Here is a 17,529-nt window from a genome sequence, read left to right on the forward strand (position 1 = left end):
TTTTTTTTAACTTGCTTACCAAGTACCTGCCTCTCTTTTCTTACAAAATGGAAGCAATTAAATTTCAGAAGGCAAACCTGACATTTGTGTACGAGGCTGTTACAGCTACAGGCCCTCCCTACTCCCCCCTCCCTTGTGCCAGTCCGACCTCTCTTCAGACCCGTACGTCCCCTTGGGGGAACCGGCTTTGGCTTTGACCAAGTTTGTTTGACCAAACCAGCCGATTCTGGTTTCTGCCTGGAGGCCCTTTCATCTTGCTGCTCCTTGCGCAACAGCTTTTCCCTTTGTGGAACGACCAAGAATCCCCAGCCTGGACAAGCCCCGAGCAGGGGGTGGACTGGAGCAGCACTCGGAGCAGAGGAAGCGAGCTCATGTCAGCCGGTGTTATTTTATGCCAATGTGCAGCTGGGGGAGCTCCCTCAACCACCCGCGGTGTTGTAGATCAGTGTGAAGGAGTTTGCTTTTCACAGCCCTGTAGCTTGGAGTTAAAACTCACTAAGCTATGGTGGAAAACAGCCAGCAGCTGTAGGAAATACTTGGGGTTTAAGGACTTAATTTAGGGGCAATAGGGGAAAGTAATTTTTGAATGATAGTTAAAAGAATTCACCACACTGTCTTTAGTCTGGAAGAGGAGATTTATCATGTATAAAATCTTTTAGAAACTCATACATGTTCATAATCAGATAAAAATAATTCTTATTTAAAATAGACATTTAGTTTCTTATTAAATATTTTAAATAGACTGCTTTTAAAAAACCCAATTGTCCAAAGTGAGTAGGAGCAGAACATGAACAAGCAGCTGTTGCTGGGTCATAGTTCAAGTTCTGATGTCAGCTGAAACATCCAACAGTGCCAAATCCCTGATCTCCTCCAGCAGCTGGTACAAGCTTGCTCCTTTGGTCTGGCAGTACTCCTGATAGTCTTCATCAATTACTTCAGCTCTTGCTTTTTCTTGGGCACGCTGGGCTGCTTCTGCAGACTGACTGACTTCTTTCACCAAGTCGGATTTCACCACGTGAAAGTGCTTCTGGGAAACCTCCGTGTCTGAAGTCTGGTACGGTGCGGTCCTGACGATTTCAAGCTTGATCGTGTCGGCGTGGCAGCGGGAAGTCTGCACAAGGATTTTCACCTTAAAAGCAATATAAAAATGTATTTTATTTCTGATGGTGCTATCTCTCCTTTTACTTCCTTCAGATTAAATACTTACTGTAATATGATCAAAAAGGCTTAATGTAACTGATTCTCCAGTAGTTGTAGTGGAAGTAATTTTGTTCTGAAAGCGATGAAGTGATCCTGGCTTCCACTCACAGCTCCTGTCACCTTGACAAGAGATCACTAAGCCTTCTTTGTTTTTCATATAGGCAGCACCTTTGATTCCGTACCTACAAAAAAGCAGAGAAGCAGACAGAAGCTGTTCTAACAATTTTTAGCCTTATCTGTTCTCTTCATTTTGAAGCCAACAGAAGGCTAGCTCGGATTATATATCGTTTTATTTATAATGTTATAACACAGAGGGGCAGCCTGATAATCCTGCTTCAGGGACACTGATGTGCATTGCCAAAGAAACCCCTCGAGCAGATGAAAACAGCATGAAGGCAGCGACTGCAGCAGGGAAGCACAAGTGAAGTCGTGATCCATTCTCTTCCGTGTTCGGTGGAGCCTGGAGGGGCCCCGAGGACAGGGCAGTGGTCCAGGTTATGCCAGACAGGACGGTGAGGAAACTTCTCCAGTTACAGACTAGCAGTGTGTTTGCTGGGCTCTCGGGAAGGAAGCCTGGTGTGGTTGGGCAGGTGCTGGTCCTTCAGCCCTACATCTGGGAGGCTGGAGACAGGCCTACATCGAGCTGGGTTATAGCCAAACTCAGCCTGGGGCCAGGATCCAGCAGCCCCTGGCTGTATTCGTGGAAGTCCAGGGGGTTTGTGTAATGGGTTCCCTGACTTAACATCCCTGGAGAGTAGTTTTGGTGTGGTTTTTTTTTTTTTCTTTTTTTTTTTTTTAAGGAGGGTTCCTATGCCAACACTTCTCAGAGCTGTTTGCTAGCCAGGGAGGCAGTGTTGCTACCTGGACTGCACAGACATGAAGGTCATTAACGAATCCGAAACGTCCAGAGCCAGTGAGGGAAGGAAAAGGTACTTTTCCTCCCAGCTTGAAGAGCCGGCCAAGTCTTCCAAGAGGCAGCGGCCGTGCTCTCCGCCTCTATGGTGACTAGTGTCATCTTACATCATCACCAGTCGATTTGTAACATAAGCAAAACACATTTTGTGTACTTTAAAATATAGATTTAAAAGCTCATAAATTAAAATGTCATGTTAGCTTCATGCAAGGAGTTGCTTTCCACTAGCATAAATCAGAGGCTGAGCTGAGACACAGGCACTTGTAAGAGCCTGACTGCCATAAGCCACCGTGTAAACACTTCTCTGCCTCGCTGCTGCCCGCGAGGAGCAGCTGCCCAGAAGGTGCTCCTGCCTAAGCTCCGCTCTGCAGGGACAGGGGCAGGCAGTGCTGAGGAATGCACGGCTTTGGGGGTTGGAAAATCACTTTCTGTTGTCTTAAAAAAAAGGGGGAGGGGGCAGGAATGTTCCAGTCCTTGTTCTGCCCCAGAAGCTGCTTGGGCAAAAAATGTCCTTTTGGTGTTTGAAATAAATACATTCTGTGCAGCAGAGTTAGTGCTTCCTCACAGGAATGGCCATTCTTCAGTCAGTGCTTATGATTTACAACAAAACTCTCACACACAGTCATTGGGCAACACCAGGCCGTGCTACAAACACTTCCTTTCTTAAGGACAGGGGGGTCCTCGGGGTGTTCTAGTAACACTCAGGTTCTGTCTAAGCTCAGTCCAAGCCCCAACCAACTCACCTCGGTACGAAAACAAGCACGCCGTTTGTTCGAATGGAGTAAATGACACCGTCTGCCATGCAGCGCTCATCAGTTTCTGGGGTTTTGTCTTTGAAGTACATGCACTGGAAGAGTTCAGTAGACTGTTTCTGAGCACGCTGGGCTGCCTGGAAGCACCCCCACAAAAAGAAGAGAAACCATCTAAATCAATGTTTTAACAAGTTTGTTTGGTTTTGATTTCCATAGCTGCTTTTTCCCATCACTTACTCCTTACCCATCCCCTAGAAAGATTACATCTAAGAGGAAACCCTACATGTAATACGGGTGAAGTATGAAGTCACTACCACTCTCAAAAGAAAACTGACATTTAAATAAAAAACCCCAGAAGCGTTACAGATAAAAATGAGCGATCTTGTGTCACTGTAGGACCCAAAAGCCACGGTCCGGACTGGTACCCCGTTCTGCAGGGCAGCGTGCACGCAGCTGGAGAACACACAACGACCATCTCACCCGATTTCTGTTATTGATGTGTCTGCACAATTCCTGAAGGTCCTTATTACTGAATACAGGATCCTCAACAGCGCCTTCAGCTTCGTTCCGAGTCGCTGCCATCAGGAGTCTGTGGACAACAATATCGGCGTATCTTCGGATGGGAGACGTGAAGTGAGTGTACTTCTCCAAGGCGAGCCCTGCAGATGAAAAAGGCAGCGGTGTTACACGACCAAAGCAATCGACTGCCTCCTGCCCAGCAGCTCAGAAACAGGAACAGCACAAAACCTCAAGTGCCAGGATACCGTAATGATGAAACTCCTCCTCGGGACAAGAGCCGGTTGAGAAGTACAGGGCGTTGGACATGGCGTGCGTGGCCATAGATCGCAGCAGCTTGTTTACAATTGGATCCAGGGGGTCGTTTGCTTTATCCAGAGACTCGGCCAATGCTTTGTTAGACCTGTCAAAAAAGGGTTAATTCTGTAAAAACTATGCTTGCCCCCATCGTGATAGCTTGTAGTTAAAAACAGCCCACAAAAGCACATACATAATAGTTATTAATATAAAAATATGAATGACGAGCAGAATGAAAGTAAAGCTTTCACCACAGTTCAGTAACAGCTCTGCTCTAGAAAAATGTTTAGAAAAACCCCAGTTTTCACCAACAGGCCCGTCTTCTGCCACCTGGAGAACCGCGAACGACGGGAGCACAACCCCATTCTACGCTGTGCAAAACAGAGGGTGAGCTGGTCCAAAACCTTTTCTGTACAGGACAGCACAAATGGGACCAGGTGACATCCAAGTCAAAGGAAGCACTGCTGATGCCCTTCGCACCGTGATGCCCAGAAGTGATGCCTCCCAATGCGATGAAGCTCGCAGCCTTGTCGTATTATCTTGACAAAGTAATTCTGAATTATTTTGAGTAATTTAAAATTACTGTATTGCACAGAATTAAGTCAATTTGAAACAAGTACTCTCTTACACTACTACTACAGGACATGCGGTGCAAACAAGGCTGTTGCAGAGCTTGATGACTACACAGTGACTGAAGAAATTCTTTTGGGATATGTCTAAAACTATTCAGGTACTGCCACTGTGAGTACAGCCAGCAGAATGCAGGCAGCAGCTCCTGTTCAGAACATCAGCTCCTGCTCACAGAAACGTTACGGTAATTTACTTTTTTTAAGAATGGCTCTGCAGTGCCTGTTAACATCGATACTGAGAACTGTAACGCTTTGTGACGATACCATAGCCAAATGCTGCATTGCTTAACCTTACTTAAAGCACTTAAGTAATGAAAGGTACCGTGTGTCTATTGAGAAGCCCTTGGCACTGGCGCATTCTCGAAGTTCAGTAAAAAACTCCTGTCGTGGTGGAGGGTGTTGACGCAACAAAGCTTGATGAGGAAAATTTTCTGAAATCTTTTTTGCCACCCAGTGGTTGGCAAGAATCATACATTCCGCTACAGTCTCATGCACCTCCAGCGGCTGCTTGGGGATGAGATCGTGGATATTGTGTTTATCATCCAGCTGCACTCGGATTTCTACCCCTTCCAGTTCCAGAGCACCACAGCTGTCCCGCTTAGCTCTGACGTGTCGTGCTATATCCGCGAGCTTCGATATTGCCCAAACCAGTTCAGCCAACTGCTTCTGTCTTGTTCTTTCATCCAAGCTCCTCAGTTCCGGGATATCATCCACAACACTCGTGTCTCCATCTAATAATCCCTGTGCTGCTTCGTAGACGAGCTTGTACGCAGAGCGAATGATGGTTCTGTGGTAGCAGACTCTCAGCGTTTCATACGATTCTTTTTCTAGTTCCCACAAGACACTTACAGCGTACCTTAAAAATAAGATCATCGTTCTATAAATAGTTCTGGTTGGCTTAAACTATCATTTCAAGCACATCCGACTGTTACAAATTTACAAGTTTCATTCTGTTTGGTTTTTTTTGGTGGGTTTTTTTTGGTTTTGTTTTTTTTCTGGAAACATCTTTTTCTCCATGAAACAAACCAGTGCCCAGCAATGCCACTAATTAATGCACTTGCCTTTCAGTCTCATGTTGTACAACTTAATAAATGAGGACAAACTATTTTTTTCAGTATTTCCAATCCACCTGTTGAGGCAGAGTACCCCTAAGATACAAGGCCACATCTATTTTAAAGCACAGCTGCTGCAAGAGTCGCTTTTATTCCTTTTTATTTTGTTAGTCAGATGCATCCACAATGAACACATCCTCATGCCAGCCAGGCAGCCAACTCTGTACGCTGCCATCAAACGGGGTAACGGCGTGCCTGAGGAACAGGTCCACACCAGAAACCGTGACCGTTCCCATGGGTGCACGCGCTCCAGAGTGAAACCCGTGGGAAAAAACCAGTGAAGAACAAAGATGCCGTCACCTTTAGGTTGCTCTTGAAGTACAAAGCAATTGCTAAGCATATGGGTGAACACTGGAGGACGAGACAGTCGTCGTACAATACTGTCTGTCAGCTTTTTGTGACTCCCGACTACTTACAAATAGCAGCAAATGATTCGGAGAGCAAGTGCCTCAGCAGTTACTCCATAAAATCTTACCTGTCCACTCCACTAAGAAGAGAGCATATGTCAGCACTCAGGACGGAGGGCAGCATGTCGTAACGACGATCCGCTAAATAGTATGTCGTCGCCCTGAGGAATAAAAGACACGTGCTGTTCTTCTCACAGGGACTCACTGGTGTGTGGCTCCCAAGCAGTTTGTGCTACAAACGTCACTTCAGCAAAACAAGACACAGCACGATTTTAAAAGGTTGTTCTTACAGAACCCACGCATGTGCAATACCGAAGTCCATTTTTTTAACCATGAAGAGGTCATTTAATGGCTATGCTATCTCTGCTGGCTATTTCTGCATCTCAAAGAATATGTTTCATAAAGAGATTCAGCAATGGCAGCTCAAAACAGTGGCAAAAAAAAGGAAAAAAAGAACGGAATATTTAGCATATTAAAGCACAAGATGGAATATGAAAACATAAGCCTGCCAAATACCTCTGGCATTAAATTCCTGTAAGACTTAATTCCATTTTGTGGGTGTTCTATGTTCTGGGTGAAGATTCATCTCCCTTGGAATGCAAACAAGCCGTTTGTAAATACTTCAAATCACAAATGTTCAAGCAGACGATAAAGCACACAGTAGTGATTAGGGAAAGATAAACCTAAATCATGACTTTGTGGAAAAGAGCGATTTCATAGTAAATGGGTGAAGCAGTAGGTCAGAAAGCGGTTTCTTCCCCAGCAGGCCTATTTTGTCCAAATAAAGCAGAATACTGTTAGTTATATATTAGTTTTAATAAGCTGTTTCCATGCCACAAAAGAAAGAAAGAAGAAGAAGAAAGAATATTTCCTTAGGGTGGCATCACAAACTTCGAAGCTCCATAAATCTTCTGATTTTTAGAAAATAATTTACCTTGCTCTGGCCTCAACATCAGTGTAAGAATTTGCTGCCACAAAATGGGTTACATCCGCAATGTGGACACCCAACTCCAGATTCCCATCAGGCAGAGTCCTAACGGAGAGCGCGTCGTCCACGTCCTCACAGCCTTGTGGGTCAATGCTGAATATCAAGTGTGTATCTCTCAAGTCGAGACGGTTTTTTTCCTCCTCTGGATTCACTTTCCATGGATTCTTTGAAGAGCTCACGGGCATTTCACTCATCTGTGCAAAAACATGATTGAAGAACATACATTTGTACCTTTTCTAGAAAAAGAAGCCAACAGATTAGATTTAATTAGCTTTTCCTTTTCTACACCATTAGTTGGTTTATGTACTTTTCCATCCTAGACAAATTCTGCTTTCCTTGCATTTTCCGAGTCGGTCTGTTACATTTACTTTACGGAAAGTATGAAAGCAAATCAAAAAGAATGCTATGTGTGTTGTCAACAACTGATATTATCGTAGTGATGTTGCAGCTCTGGCAAACATAAAAACCGCATATTGGTTTTTTACAGTCTTTCTCTTCAATTGTAGGTACAATCAAAATAGTTATCTATGAAAGCTGGTTCCTCTCCTGGTTGAAGACAAAAGGATTTAAGGCAATTATTTCAGTAGGACCAGGCCTTTAGGATCAGTACCATAAACACATATTAAAAGACAGTAATATCTTAAAAGTCTACCTCAAATTAGAATTAAGTTTGTAACCTTCTCTTCATAGCGAACAGATTGTCTCAAAACCACTCTTGACTTGAAAATTGGTAGTATCTATAGAACCACTGGTCCAAAAGTAATTCCAGACAATCTATAAATAGTTTTCAGCTTTCAAAAACCTGTTGGCAACTAAGACATTCAGCTGTAAGAGGGTCCCCCTCTTTGAGAAACAAGACCCTGGAAGTCAATGGGAAAGGATGTATCCAATCACAGACTAACCTGGATTTCTGAGAAAGGGGCAACACAAATGCTGTTCTCCACCAGAATAGCTGCAATTTCCCCCTCAAGGTCTCCAATTCTTCCCAGGACTCTCACAAAGTGTCCGTTTGGATACGCAGAAGTTGACTCCCAAGAATCGATACGCACAACAACTCTGTAATCCTGCAGCAGGACAAGTCGGTTAGAGCGGCAATCTGCTCCTCAAGCAATCAACAGAAATGCTCCTTCAGCAGCAAACAATGCTATCCAGAGAGACTGGCAACTCTAAAAACTCTATAGAAAGGAAGAAGAAACCCACAGCGAGAAGCACACAAACCAATACTGTGAATTACATTCCTTTCCTGATCAAAGACCCACTTGGGGTCATTATATGGAAAATCTCTAGCTTAAAGCATAAAAACTAAAAGCAAAACCAAGATGTACACGAATATTCTTATACCAGGAAAGACACAATTGGAATTTACTTCTTGGCTGTGAAGAAGTACTTAACGTTACAAGGTAAAAGCAGCTAGGAATGAACAGCAAAGGCAGGCTACTCACCGTAACTCCTTACCCATTTGTTGAGAAGTTCTCCTTACTACTTTCATCAAAGTTATATATAGTCATAGATCCAATAAAGCCACAAGGGCTACTGCAATTTATACCCCTAATATGACCTTTAATTTACCAGAATAAAACAAAGCAAGTAGTATATAAATGCTCAGGGTACCTGGACCGTGGCCCAATTTCAGAACTCCAATAAGCTTTATTACCTGAAGCTGACACAGTTCTGACAGGAACTGAACACATTCCTTCAAGGCAGAAATTAAACTACTCTCACAGAATTAACTTTATTAATGGCTTTTTAACCCATGTTTTTGCCAAGGAAAACATCATTAGAGCATGTAACACCCGCACAGTTTTGTAAGAACACAGAATAGAGAAACGCTTCTGTCAAATTACCTGTAATGCTTCAGCTTGCTGGGTACTGATCCGGATTTTGGGAATTCGGTAGTCCCAAGGCGTAACAAGGATTTTCTGAGCGTTTCTGCCTTGGGACTGGCTCTCTTCTTTAGAGGGGAAAGTGACCACATAATCCCTCCAGTTCTTTTGAATGATTCCAACAACTTTGCCTTTTAAGAAGGAACATTGTTGGCTGTACATTAAAGTGATAAACAGGAACACGCGAACAAATACGTAGGAGATATAGAAGATTCATGGCTTTGTAATATGACCAAATCTGTGTTACAACTGCTAATGACATATGGTGTCATACAAGTTTGTTATAAATTATCATTGGCACAGCGATTTTAATGAGCTTTTATTTATGTGGAAACGAAATCATTGTATAGCTTTCAAGGGATACAGCACATAAATTGCTCAGAGAGATCCCACTACTACTGAAACGTGGCCAATTCTAGTAAAAGTACAAAAAATTTTTAATAGCAAGGATCAAAATCAAACAGCATTTTCTTGCAGGAAGAGAATTAACCTCCTAAAACATTTAACTCTGACCTCAGCAAACTTTTAAGATGTAGCTGTAGCTGCAGAGTAGTGTTTTCAAGTAAGACTCCCACGGTACATGGGCATGTCACATTGTAACAGCAGCTGGATACTCCTTCACCTAACACAAATTTTTTTCATCTGGAACATTATTAGTCATCGCGGAATCCAAAGGATGCCATTATCTTCCTGTATAATCAACAGCAACAGTTCGGGACTTGAGTGCCCCCTCTGGTAAACTGGCCTGTACTAGAAGGGCAGTTCAGCTCTTGCAGCAGGACAGAACCAACAGCAGGAGTTGGAAGGGGCCTCCGGAGATCACCTACTCCAACCCCTCTATGGAGCTGTCAAGAGTGACAGCACGTGTTTGGGTAGCAAATATTCCAAACTCAGCGTTTTAGGAAGGTAACTACAGTCATTCAACTCTTTCTCAGAATGAAATTAAAGAGAGTTTCACATACAGGAAAAATCCAGCGGCCTTCTTGTTGGGATACGTCACAATGCTTTAATCTGGGATAATCACTTCAAATTTACTATGGTGGAAAAAATGTGACATGTACAGAAATTGAGGGAAGGGACTATATAATGAAGAGTGTAACACAGCTTGGACCAAGGAGGTGAGGTAATCTTAACAAAACTTTGCATCACGCTCTCTACTTTACCTGTGGGCATAGGGTCACCAGTGGTGTCCGCAGGTGCTTTGTCCTCAGTCTCATTTTCACAAAGGGCAACAGTCCTTCCCTTCCACTCACGCGAAGGTAACAGCTCAACAGCTACCACATCACCATGGATCGCACGATTGCGAGCTCTGGCCCCATAAATAAGGATGTCGCTTTGAAGTTCTAAATTTAAAATAAAAAGAAATAGAACTATAAACTGCTAAAAAATTCAAATCCCTCCACTCTTGGCAGCATTCTGCTGAAATAACAGAAAATGACATTTGCAATAAGATTTCTTCCAAAAAGGACGACTGGCAAGTAATTAATACTGCAAGAAAATGAAAACCTTCTCATCTTTTTTTTTTTTTTTTTTTAAATGGAGATAATCAGCAATTCTGTAAGTGAACTCTTGGATAAAAAGCAGCACAGGCTAGGATGAGTTCATTGTTCCTAGGCAGCAGCTTTAAAAACCCACAACAGAGTTAAATTGTGGAAACCACTGCCACAGAATTCTGGGCAGGGTCCAGAATAAAACAAGTTTTTAAACAATGATTAGTGTATTGAACAGCGGTTTGACTGCAGGGTCTGTCACAGGAGCATTTGAAAGTACTCATTAGTGAAAGCTGGGACAAGACATCTGCACAAAGATAATGGGCTGTTCCTTCAAGGTATTTATTACCAACTCACACCAGAAAGGCAATACTGATGTTCCAATCTGATCCAAAAGGCATTTTCCCAATTACGTTCACAACGACCAGCTTCCTAATCCTGCCAACATCTTTGCCAACGCTTCCTTCAGTCAGATGAGTGGTCAGGTGAAGTTGGAGCGAAGCACAGAAAACAACTGGCATCAGTATTCAACTTCAGAAAAGGTCTAGAGAAACCTGTTAGTAGGACAAGAGCCCAAAACACGGCCCAAGGTACTACGGAAGGAAGGAGGACATAAAGGGCATTGCCTTCTCATGAGGCCCACCCTCTGCGTTAACCTTCAGCCTCCTTTCTGGCCCATGAAAACAACCCAAGCATTGGAGTATTTCATCTTGTTGAGTAGCCGAACAGCTGCACACACAGGGCCAAACGGCCTGAGGTAAAAAGCACAGACAGTGTCAAAAAGGCATTGAGGAAATCCCCTCATGGTCTTTTCACCTGTTTCTTTGCTGCCAAACCCCTCGAGTTGAACAAAAGCTTCCAGCTGGGCTCTATGCTTATTGACATTCAGCGTACCCTGAAAGAAAACAACGAACGGATAAACAGAATGAAACGGGCACACTTCTGAATAGCCAACTTTAAAGTATAAAATTTGGGGGTTTACAATTATTTTTACAGAAATTAGTAGTCTTTATTGAGATGTAGATTATTTTGAACACAACCATTCTCTCTATAGGGGGAGAATGTATGATGCAGAACTTTAAGTACTCCCTTCTGGAAAAGAATGGTAAGTTCTTTTAAATGCTCAATTTAATTGTAAGGTGGTAAAGCTCCTTTTACCCAAAGCACAGGCAGTGTAAGATTACTTTTGCTGCCTGCCTTACTACGGAATCTGGAGTTATTCCTACAAAAAAGAAAAACCTCAGTCTTTCTGTTTATATTCTGTTCTCACCTCACTGATGAAATTGCCAAGAAAGGAACAAATTATTACCTCCAGTTCTTTAAATTACTGTTAAGAGAAGGACACTTGTCCACCACCAATCCATATTAAGGCCCTGAACAGCCATAAAACCATTAATTAATTTCACTGACTGAGGGATCTCTGTTCAAATGAAGTAAGAAATGCTGCCCTTGTGCAGCATTATTTATATTTAAGAATGAGATCTAGCCACTTCGTATCACACCCAGTGATTTTTTTCTCAATTTACAGGTACATCACATATCAACCTGAAGAAAAATCCATAGCAAATATAAAATCCTCAGTAAGAAATTCTCATTTTAACTTCTCCAGGAGGAAAAAACCCCATGTGTTCCCAAGATGAAGAAAGGGAAATATTTTGAGAACCCTAATCACTTCCAGCCTCTTATTCTTGCCTTTTTTTTTGTTTTCTTGCCCTCTTCCCACTATAGCAGTATTTCTTTATCTACTCAGTCTAATTCAGGCAACAAGCTCGAGACTGCATTGTTCTGTGGATGCTCTCTGTATAGCAAATTACCTGTATGTATCTTCCAGATTTGATCCCAGCCTCCAAAATTTCCACAGGCAGGTGCTCAGGATATTCTTTGCCATTGTTTTCTTGGCTTTCACTCTCCCGTATGCGCCGAGCTTGAAGTATAGAGTCAAAGAGTTCATGGGCAGCCTTTAAGTCAGGCCAAAAGTTATCCAAGTAATTCTGTATGCACATACATGAACAAACACGGAAGTATTAGAGGTCTCTGTTCTTCTAATAATGCATTGGAGAGCCCGTAATGGCCAAGAGCTGTCTCATACCTATAACTCAAACTGCACTTCCAAGTGGTAATGATGGGTCTGCTCTAAACACCACAGATTTGTTCCAGATTCAGCCTAACTCATTTGCTAAAGGAGGCATGACCCTTAAGATGGCATCCTAGACTAGAGGTTCACAAACTTTTACTACCAATACACCCCATCCAGGCTACGTACTTCTCGTAAAGTGCTACGGCAGAAAAATCACACAGGTAACCTCCTGTTGTCTTTACACTTTTTATGATTCTATATGCTACATCTGGGCCACTTTCCACTGCCTCATAGGAATTAAAAACACCAAGCATCACCATTTTTATATAGCTTTAAGGTAAATCTTCTTGGTCCTGTTTTTATTCAACATCCTTTCACAGCTAAACACAAACCTCCCACCCACACAGCCTGCTGAATGCAAGCAGTATCAGAGATCCACAACGGCATGGAGAAGGAATTATCTTCTCCTGCATCACTGTATCCTCAGTAGTCAAGGCCAAAGTAAACTGGCAGAATAATGCTGATGGACATTTAGGCTACAGCTTGCTCTACAGATTTAGACAGCTGGCTGAGGTAACTGATCGCTGTTCATCAATGCCAAATTCTGTAATAACAAGGAAAACAATGAAAAGGGCTCTGAAGGAAGATGATCTCTATCTTTAGAGCTACTGGTTTTCTTTTCAGTTCTCTGCTTTGCTCACTGCCACCATTTTTTATGACATTCCTATGACTGACATCTTTTGTTTTCTTTGATAAACGAAGACATGAGTTAGCATCATAGTTTTCCTAAATGTAAACTCTGAAATGATTTGCACCATACATTGGGCTTTAATGTACTTGCTTCATCATTTTGATGCAGCATAAAGGAAACCTTCTTCTATTTTTCTGGCATGTTACCTTGAAGGAAATCACAAACACTCCTTCTGTTTCATTTCCATACTGCCTGATAGCATCTTCATCTTCTGTTACCATAACAACTGGCATCTGACCCAAGCAGTGATTATAATACCAGACTGCTGCATTGTAAATACTCCTAGAAAAGCAAAGTTTAAAGTAAAGATTTCTGGCATATCTCATCTGCTACTTGCAAGACATTTGCAGGCTTTGTATAAACAAGTCTTTGGTTTAACACATATACTTTCAAGACATATACACCAGGCTACGTGAACCTCCCATCTGCAAAGATGTTTATGTGCCGTACACAAGCACCAAGAGAACAGAGGGAAATAAAATGTTTCCTCCCCAATACATCCTCTTGTGCCCTGCCTGCGACATAACATATTGTTCCTCCAAGTGAAAGTTTGTAAAAAGCAAGCTGGAACTGCCAAGACGCCAGTGCGATGGTGTTTGCAGGCTGCCAACCACTAAATCTAACAGTCCAACAACGTGTGCACGATCTATTTATTATGCGAAAGCCTATTTAAAATGGCTGTGTAACTTTAAAACAATCCAGCTTTTTTTTTAGCATTACTGCATTTAATTAAGTAAATTTTTGCCTGTTTTCCTAAGAAAACGATGTTGACACTTTCTTAATCACAAAAGGACAATCTAGACTTTCACTTGCTGTGAAGTGTTCCAGAGCCAAGCAGAGCAGGAGTACGGACTCTTACGTACCCAACGCAGGCTAATATTCCTAAACACAACGCCCCGATGTCGCCCAGCGTAGTACTGCGTGATTTAAAACCAACCTGCTCTGCCACTTCTCCATGGATTCTCCCTTCTCTCTCGGCACGTAAGAATGCTGGTGGAATTCATTAGCAAACACAGTACAGTCGTGACGGGCATCCTTCACTAGATTTCGTAACTTGTTGTACTGCCTGAAACACAAAAAAGATCCATATAGTCTTGTGCTTTCTTTCCATAATGCTATTTTAACTCCAGGTGAAAATACAGCTGGAAAACTCACAGAAAAGTACCGTCACGCCCAGAGAAATGCATGCATTAAATTACACCATCGATGATAAAACCTAAAACATCACCTGTAAGCAAGCTTTTCTAATTTCCATCATGAATGCTGCTGATGTTTAAACATATGTTATGGCAACACACAGGCTAATGTCTGGTAACGCAAGTACCACATGATAGTATTAATTGCTCCCCAAAGACAAGCGTTCAACCTTTAACACAGCAAACCAAAGCCATGCCCATGAACTAGCTGTGGCATATGACACCCTGTTACTGCAAAGTCTCCTTAATTCCTGTCACAAGCCATCTGGTTAGTTAATGATGCTACAGGTTTAATATTGCTCCTATCAAGTGAAACGATGACAGGCATTGATGTCCATGGATCACAGTTCTTTCCCTTCTGTAAAGGCACTTAAAAGACCTACAAACAAGTTAAGCACAGTATATTTGCTGTAACTTTGGGTTACTGTGCTTAAATACACATTTTACAAAGTTAGCATCTTTACTTCAATCTAAATGAAAAATAAATTCTTACAGGATAACTACCTGCGTCCTTTTTGGTGTTGCACAGCTTGACATGCTGTTTGCATGAAAATAATACCTTTCAGCTCTGGAAACTCGAGAATCTCAAGGTAATCTTGAACGACCTTGCAGTCAGGGACAACATAATGTGTAACATCATCCGATAACAATTTGCCATCTAAAACAGAAATCAGAGTTTAAAGGTTTAAACTTTCAGTTGCAGTACTGGTTTCTTAAAAATATATTCGGAGGTCAGGACATTAGAGTTGCCTATCCTCGAAGGTAACATATGTCTTTTTCTGAGGAACAAAAGTATATAGATCTTGACAAGTCAGGTTGTTTTCATGTATTTCTTAGAAGCTGACACAGGACAAACTGTCTGTTAACCAGGATCACTAGAAGTGTGAATCCAGCAGGCACAATTCTGCACACAGGAACACGGCGAGATCTCACACTGAAGGTATATAATAGATGATGGCAGAATACATACAAGAAAGCTAATACTTATTAATAATTCAGAAGAGCATTAAAAGTGAAATGTCACTTGAAGATTTATGTAATCTGCCCATAGTAAGGTATCTTTGCCTACCCTACACATCTAGATCAGAAAAACTTGTAAGCAGGCACAGGACCCCACCACAAGTAGCTCTAGATGTGATTTATGGGGGCAGCCTCTCACAGTGCATGGAATAATTTTGCTCTACACACTGTGCAGAGTCAGGAATGAAAACAAACGTTAATCTCCCCTCGGAGTTACCCAGAATAATTATAAAGGGACATATTCTGACACTCTTCTACAGCACAATTTATATTTCAGTCCAGAGGAGAGGATGCTAGGCATGGCAAGAGGCAAGACTTTTATTCTGGTATGTGCCTGTAACTTATCCTTAAGGAATTCATAACCGAATGCAACACATTAGGGAGCAGAAACTGTCACTAGTCCTGGCATCCCAGAGAGCAGTAATACACCACACTACCTTCTGCCCTCAATGGCAACAGGCACTGAAACCAAAAGCGACATCTAGGTCCGCTACAGTTCAGAAGGAAAAAAAGAGAGTTAAAATTCTCAACTTTTTCTTTTAGGCAAGTAAATAATTTGGTCGATTTAAATAGGTTGGGTTTTATGTTAGTTGTTTGCCAGTCAGTTTCCTGCACCAAATAAACTGTGCTATGTAACAGCAACAAAATCCCTCCTGAAATATCAACCAAAGGTCACATGATGATCTATGATGCACATAACAGCACCACAGCACGTAAAAACAACAACAAATCTGGGCACCATAGAAGCTGGCAGCCTTCCCATGTCTGAAATGGCCAGATATAACACACAGGCAATTATATTTAATTACTTAACAGAAATACCTGCTGATGCAGAACCACAATCGCTTCAAGATAGCGGCTTGGCCCCATTGTAAGAATACTTAACAGGTACGTATAGAATTTAATTTGCTCTATAAACCAACCCCTGCAGAAATTAATGCATTTTCAAAGATCTTTTAAAAAAGGGAAGTATGGAAACTCTCATAACACTTTAGCCTTTTATCACTGTCCATAAACTGTTCACAGTTCTGTCCTGTAACAATCAACTTCTCAACTCCTTTCTCTCTTAACACCTCCTTTATTTCTGAAAGATTTTGAGCTGACGGAGCACTTTTGCTATATACTTGGTACCCTTCAGTTTTCCCACGACTTGACGCGCCGTTGTCCGGCACCGTGCACCCCCGGCTCGGGACGGCAGAGCAGAGGCCTGGGACAAGGGTCCCTCACCGTCCCTCCCCCCTCCCCCCCCCCCCCCCCCCCCCCCCCCCACCTCCCCCAGCTCTCTCCCGTCGTTCTTTCTCTTTTATTCACCGCTTGTTCCGCTCGCTGCCCCCCTGCGCTGCTCTCCGCACCGGCACCAGGTCCCGCCGGCCCCTGTCGGGCCTCCCCGCCCCGGCACCCCCGCCCATCAAGGCCGCACGGATCCCCTCCGCCCAGGGAGCCCCTGGGCTTCGCCTGAAGCACAACGGCCGCCGGCGGACAAGCTCCCCACCGCTCCAGCTCGGCGCCCGGGCGATCCCGGCTCCGGCAGCCCGCATCCCCCTGCCTCCTCCTCCTCTCCTCCCAGGGACCCCAACCCGCAGCCTCCCGCCGCCAGCCCCCTCACCGCGAGGACAGGCAGCCCGGCACAGGGCGCTGCGGCACGGCACGTCGGGGCGGAGGTAGTGCTCCCGCACGACGCGCACCGAGCGGCCCTGCTGGCCCCGCAGCTGCAGCACTTTCTCCGTGCGGAGCATTGGCATGGCGGGAAGCAGCGGGCGGCCCCGCCGACAGGCCCGCCGCTCCCAGGGCGCTTGCGCGTGGCGCGGGGGGCGGTGCGACCGTAGGAGGCAGGGCCTCAGTGGAGGGGCGGGAAAAGATCGGGCTGGGGGTAGCTGCTGGGGAGAGGCCAGTTGAGGGAACGGGGGCGGCAGGCGAGGGTCAGGCGGGAAGGAGCTGAGGGAACGAGCTGAGGGAACGGGGCGGCAGGGAGGGTCAGGCGGGAGCGAGCTGAGGGAACGGGGGCGGCAGGCGAGGATCAGGCGGGAGCGAGCTGAGGGAACGGGGGCGGCAGGCGAGGGTCAGGCGGGAAGGAGCTGAGGGAACGGGGGCGGCAGGCGAGGGACAGGCGGGAGCGAGCTGAGGGAACGGGGGCTGCAGGCGAGGGTCAGGCGGGAGCGAGCTGAGGGAACGGGGGCGGCAGGCGAGGGACAGGCGGGAGCGAGCTGAGGGAACGGGGGCGGCAGGCGAGGGTCAGGCGGGAGCGAGCTGAGGGAACGGGGGCGGCAGGCGAGGGACAGGCGGGAAGGAGCTGAGGGA

The 17,529-nt window shown here is 44.3% G+C and overlaps 1 protein-coding gene across 1 annotated transcript; it reads right to left on the bottom strand.

Annotated features, from left to right (window-relative positions):
• Positions 1–616: 616 nt before the first annotated feature.
• On the bottom strand, positions 617–16,967 carry DIS3L (DIS3 like exosome 3'-5' exoribonuclease). Its single transcript, XM_086471387.1, has 17 exons — positions 16,838–16,967; positions 14,716–14,869; positions 13,953–14,081; positions 13,162–13,297; positions 12,002–12,178; positions 11,004–11,082; positions 9,861–10,040; positions 8,659–8,828; positions 7,717–7,878; positions 6,761–7,008; positions 5,895–5,987; positions 4,630–5,163; positions 3,630–3,784; positions 3,346–3,524; positions 2,857–3,002; positions 1,208–1,382; positions 617–1,129 (listed from the first exon to the last, which is right to left on the bottom strand). Exons 1-17 carry the CDS (start codon positions 16,965–16,967, stop codon positions 818–820), a joined length of 3,159 nt encoding a protein of 1,052 aa, XP_086327513.1. The 3' UTR covers positions 617–817.
• Between the last annotated feature and the right edge of the window lie 562 nt (positions 16,968–17,529).

The sequence above is a fragment of the Leptosomus discolor genome, chromosome 11, assembly GCF_034619465.1.
Source record: "Leptosomus discolor isolate bLepDis1 chromosome 11, bLepDis1.hap2, whole genome shotgun sequence".
Taxonomy (NCBI): Eukaryota; Metazoa; Chordata; class Aves; order Leptosomiformes; family Leptosomidae; genus Leptosomus; species Leptosomus discolor.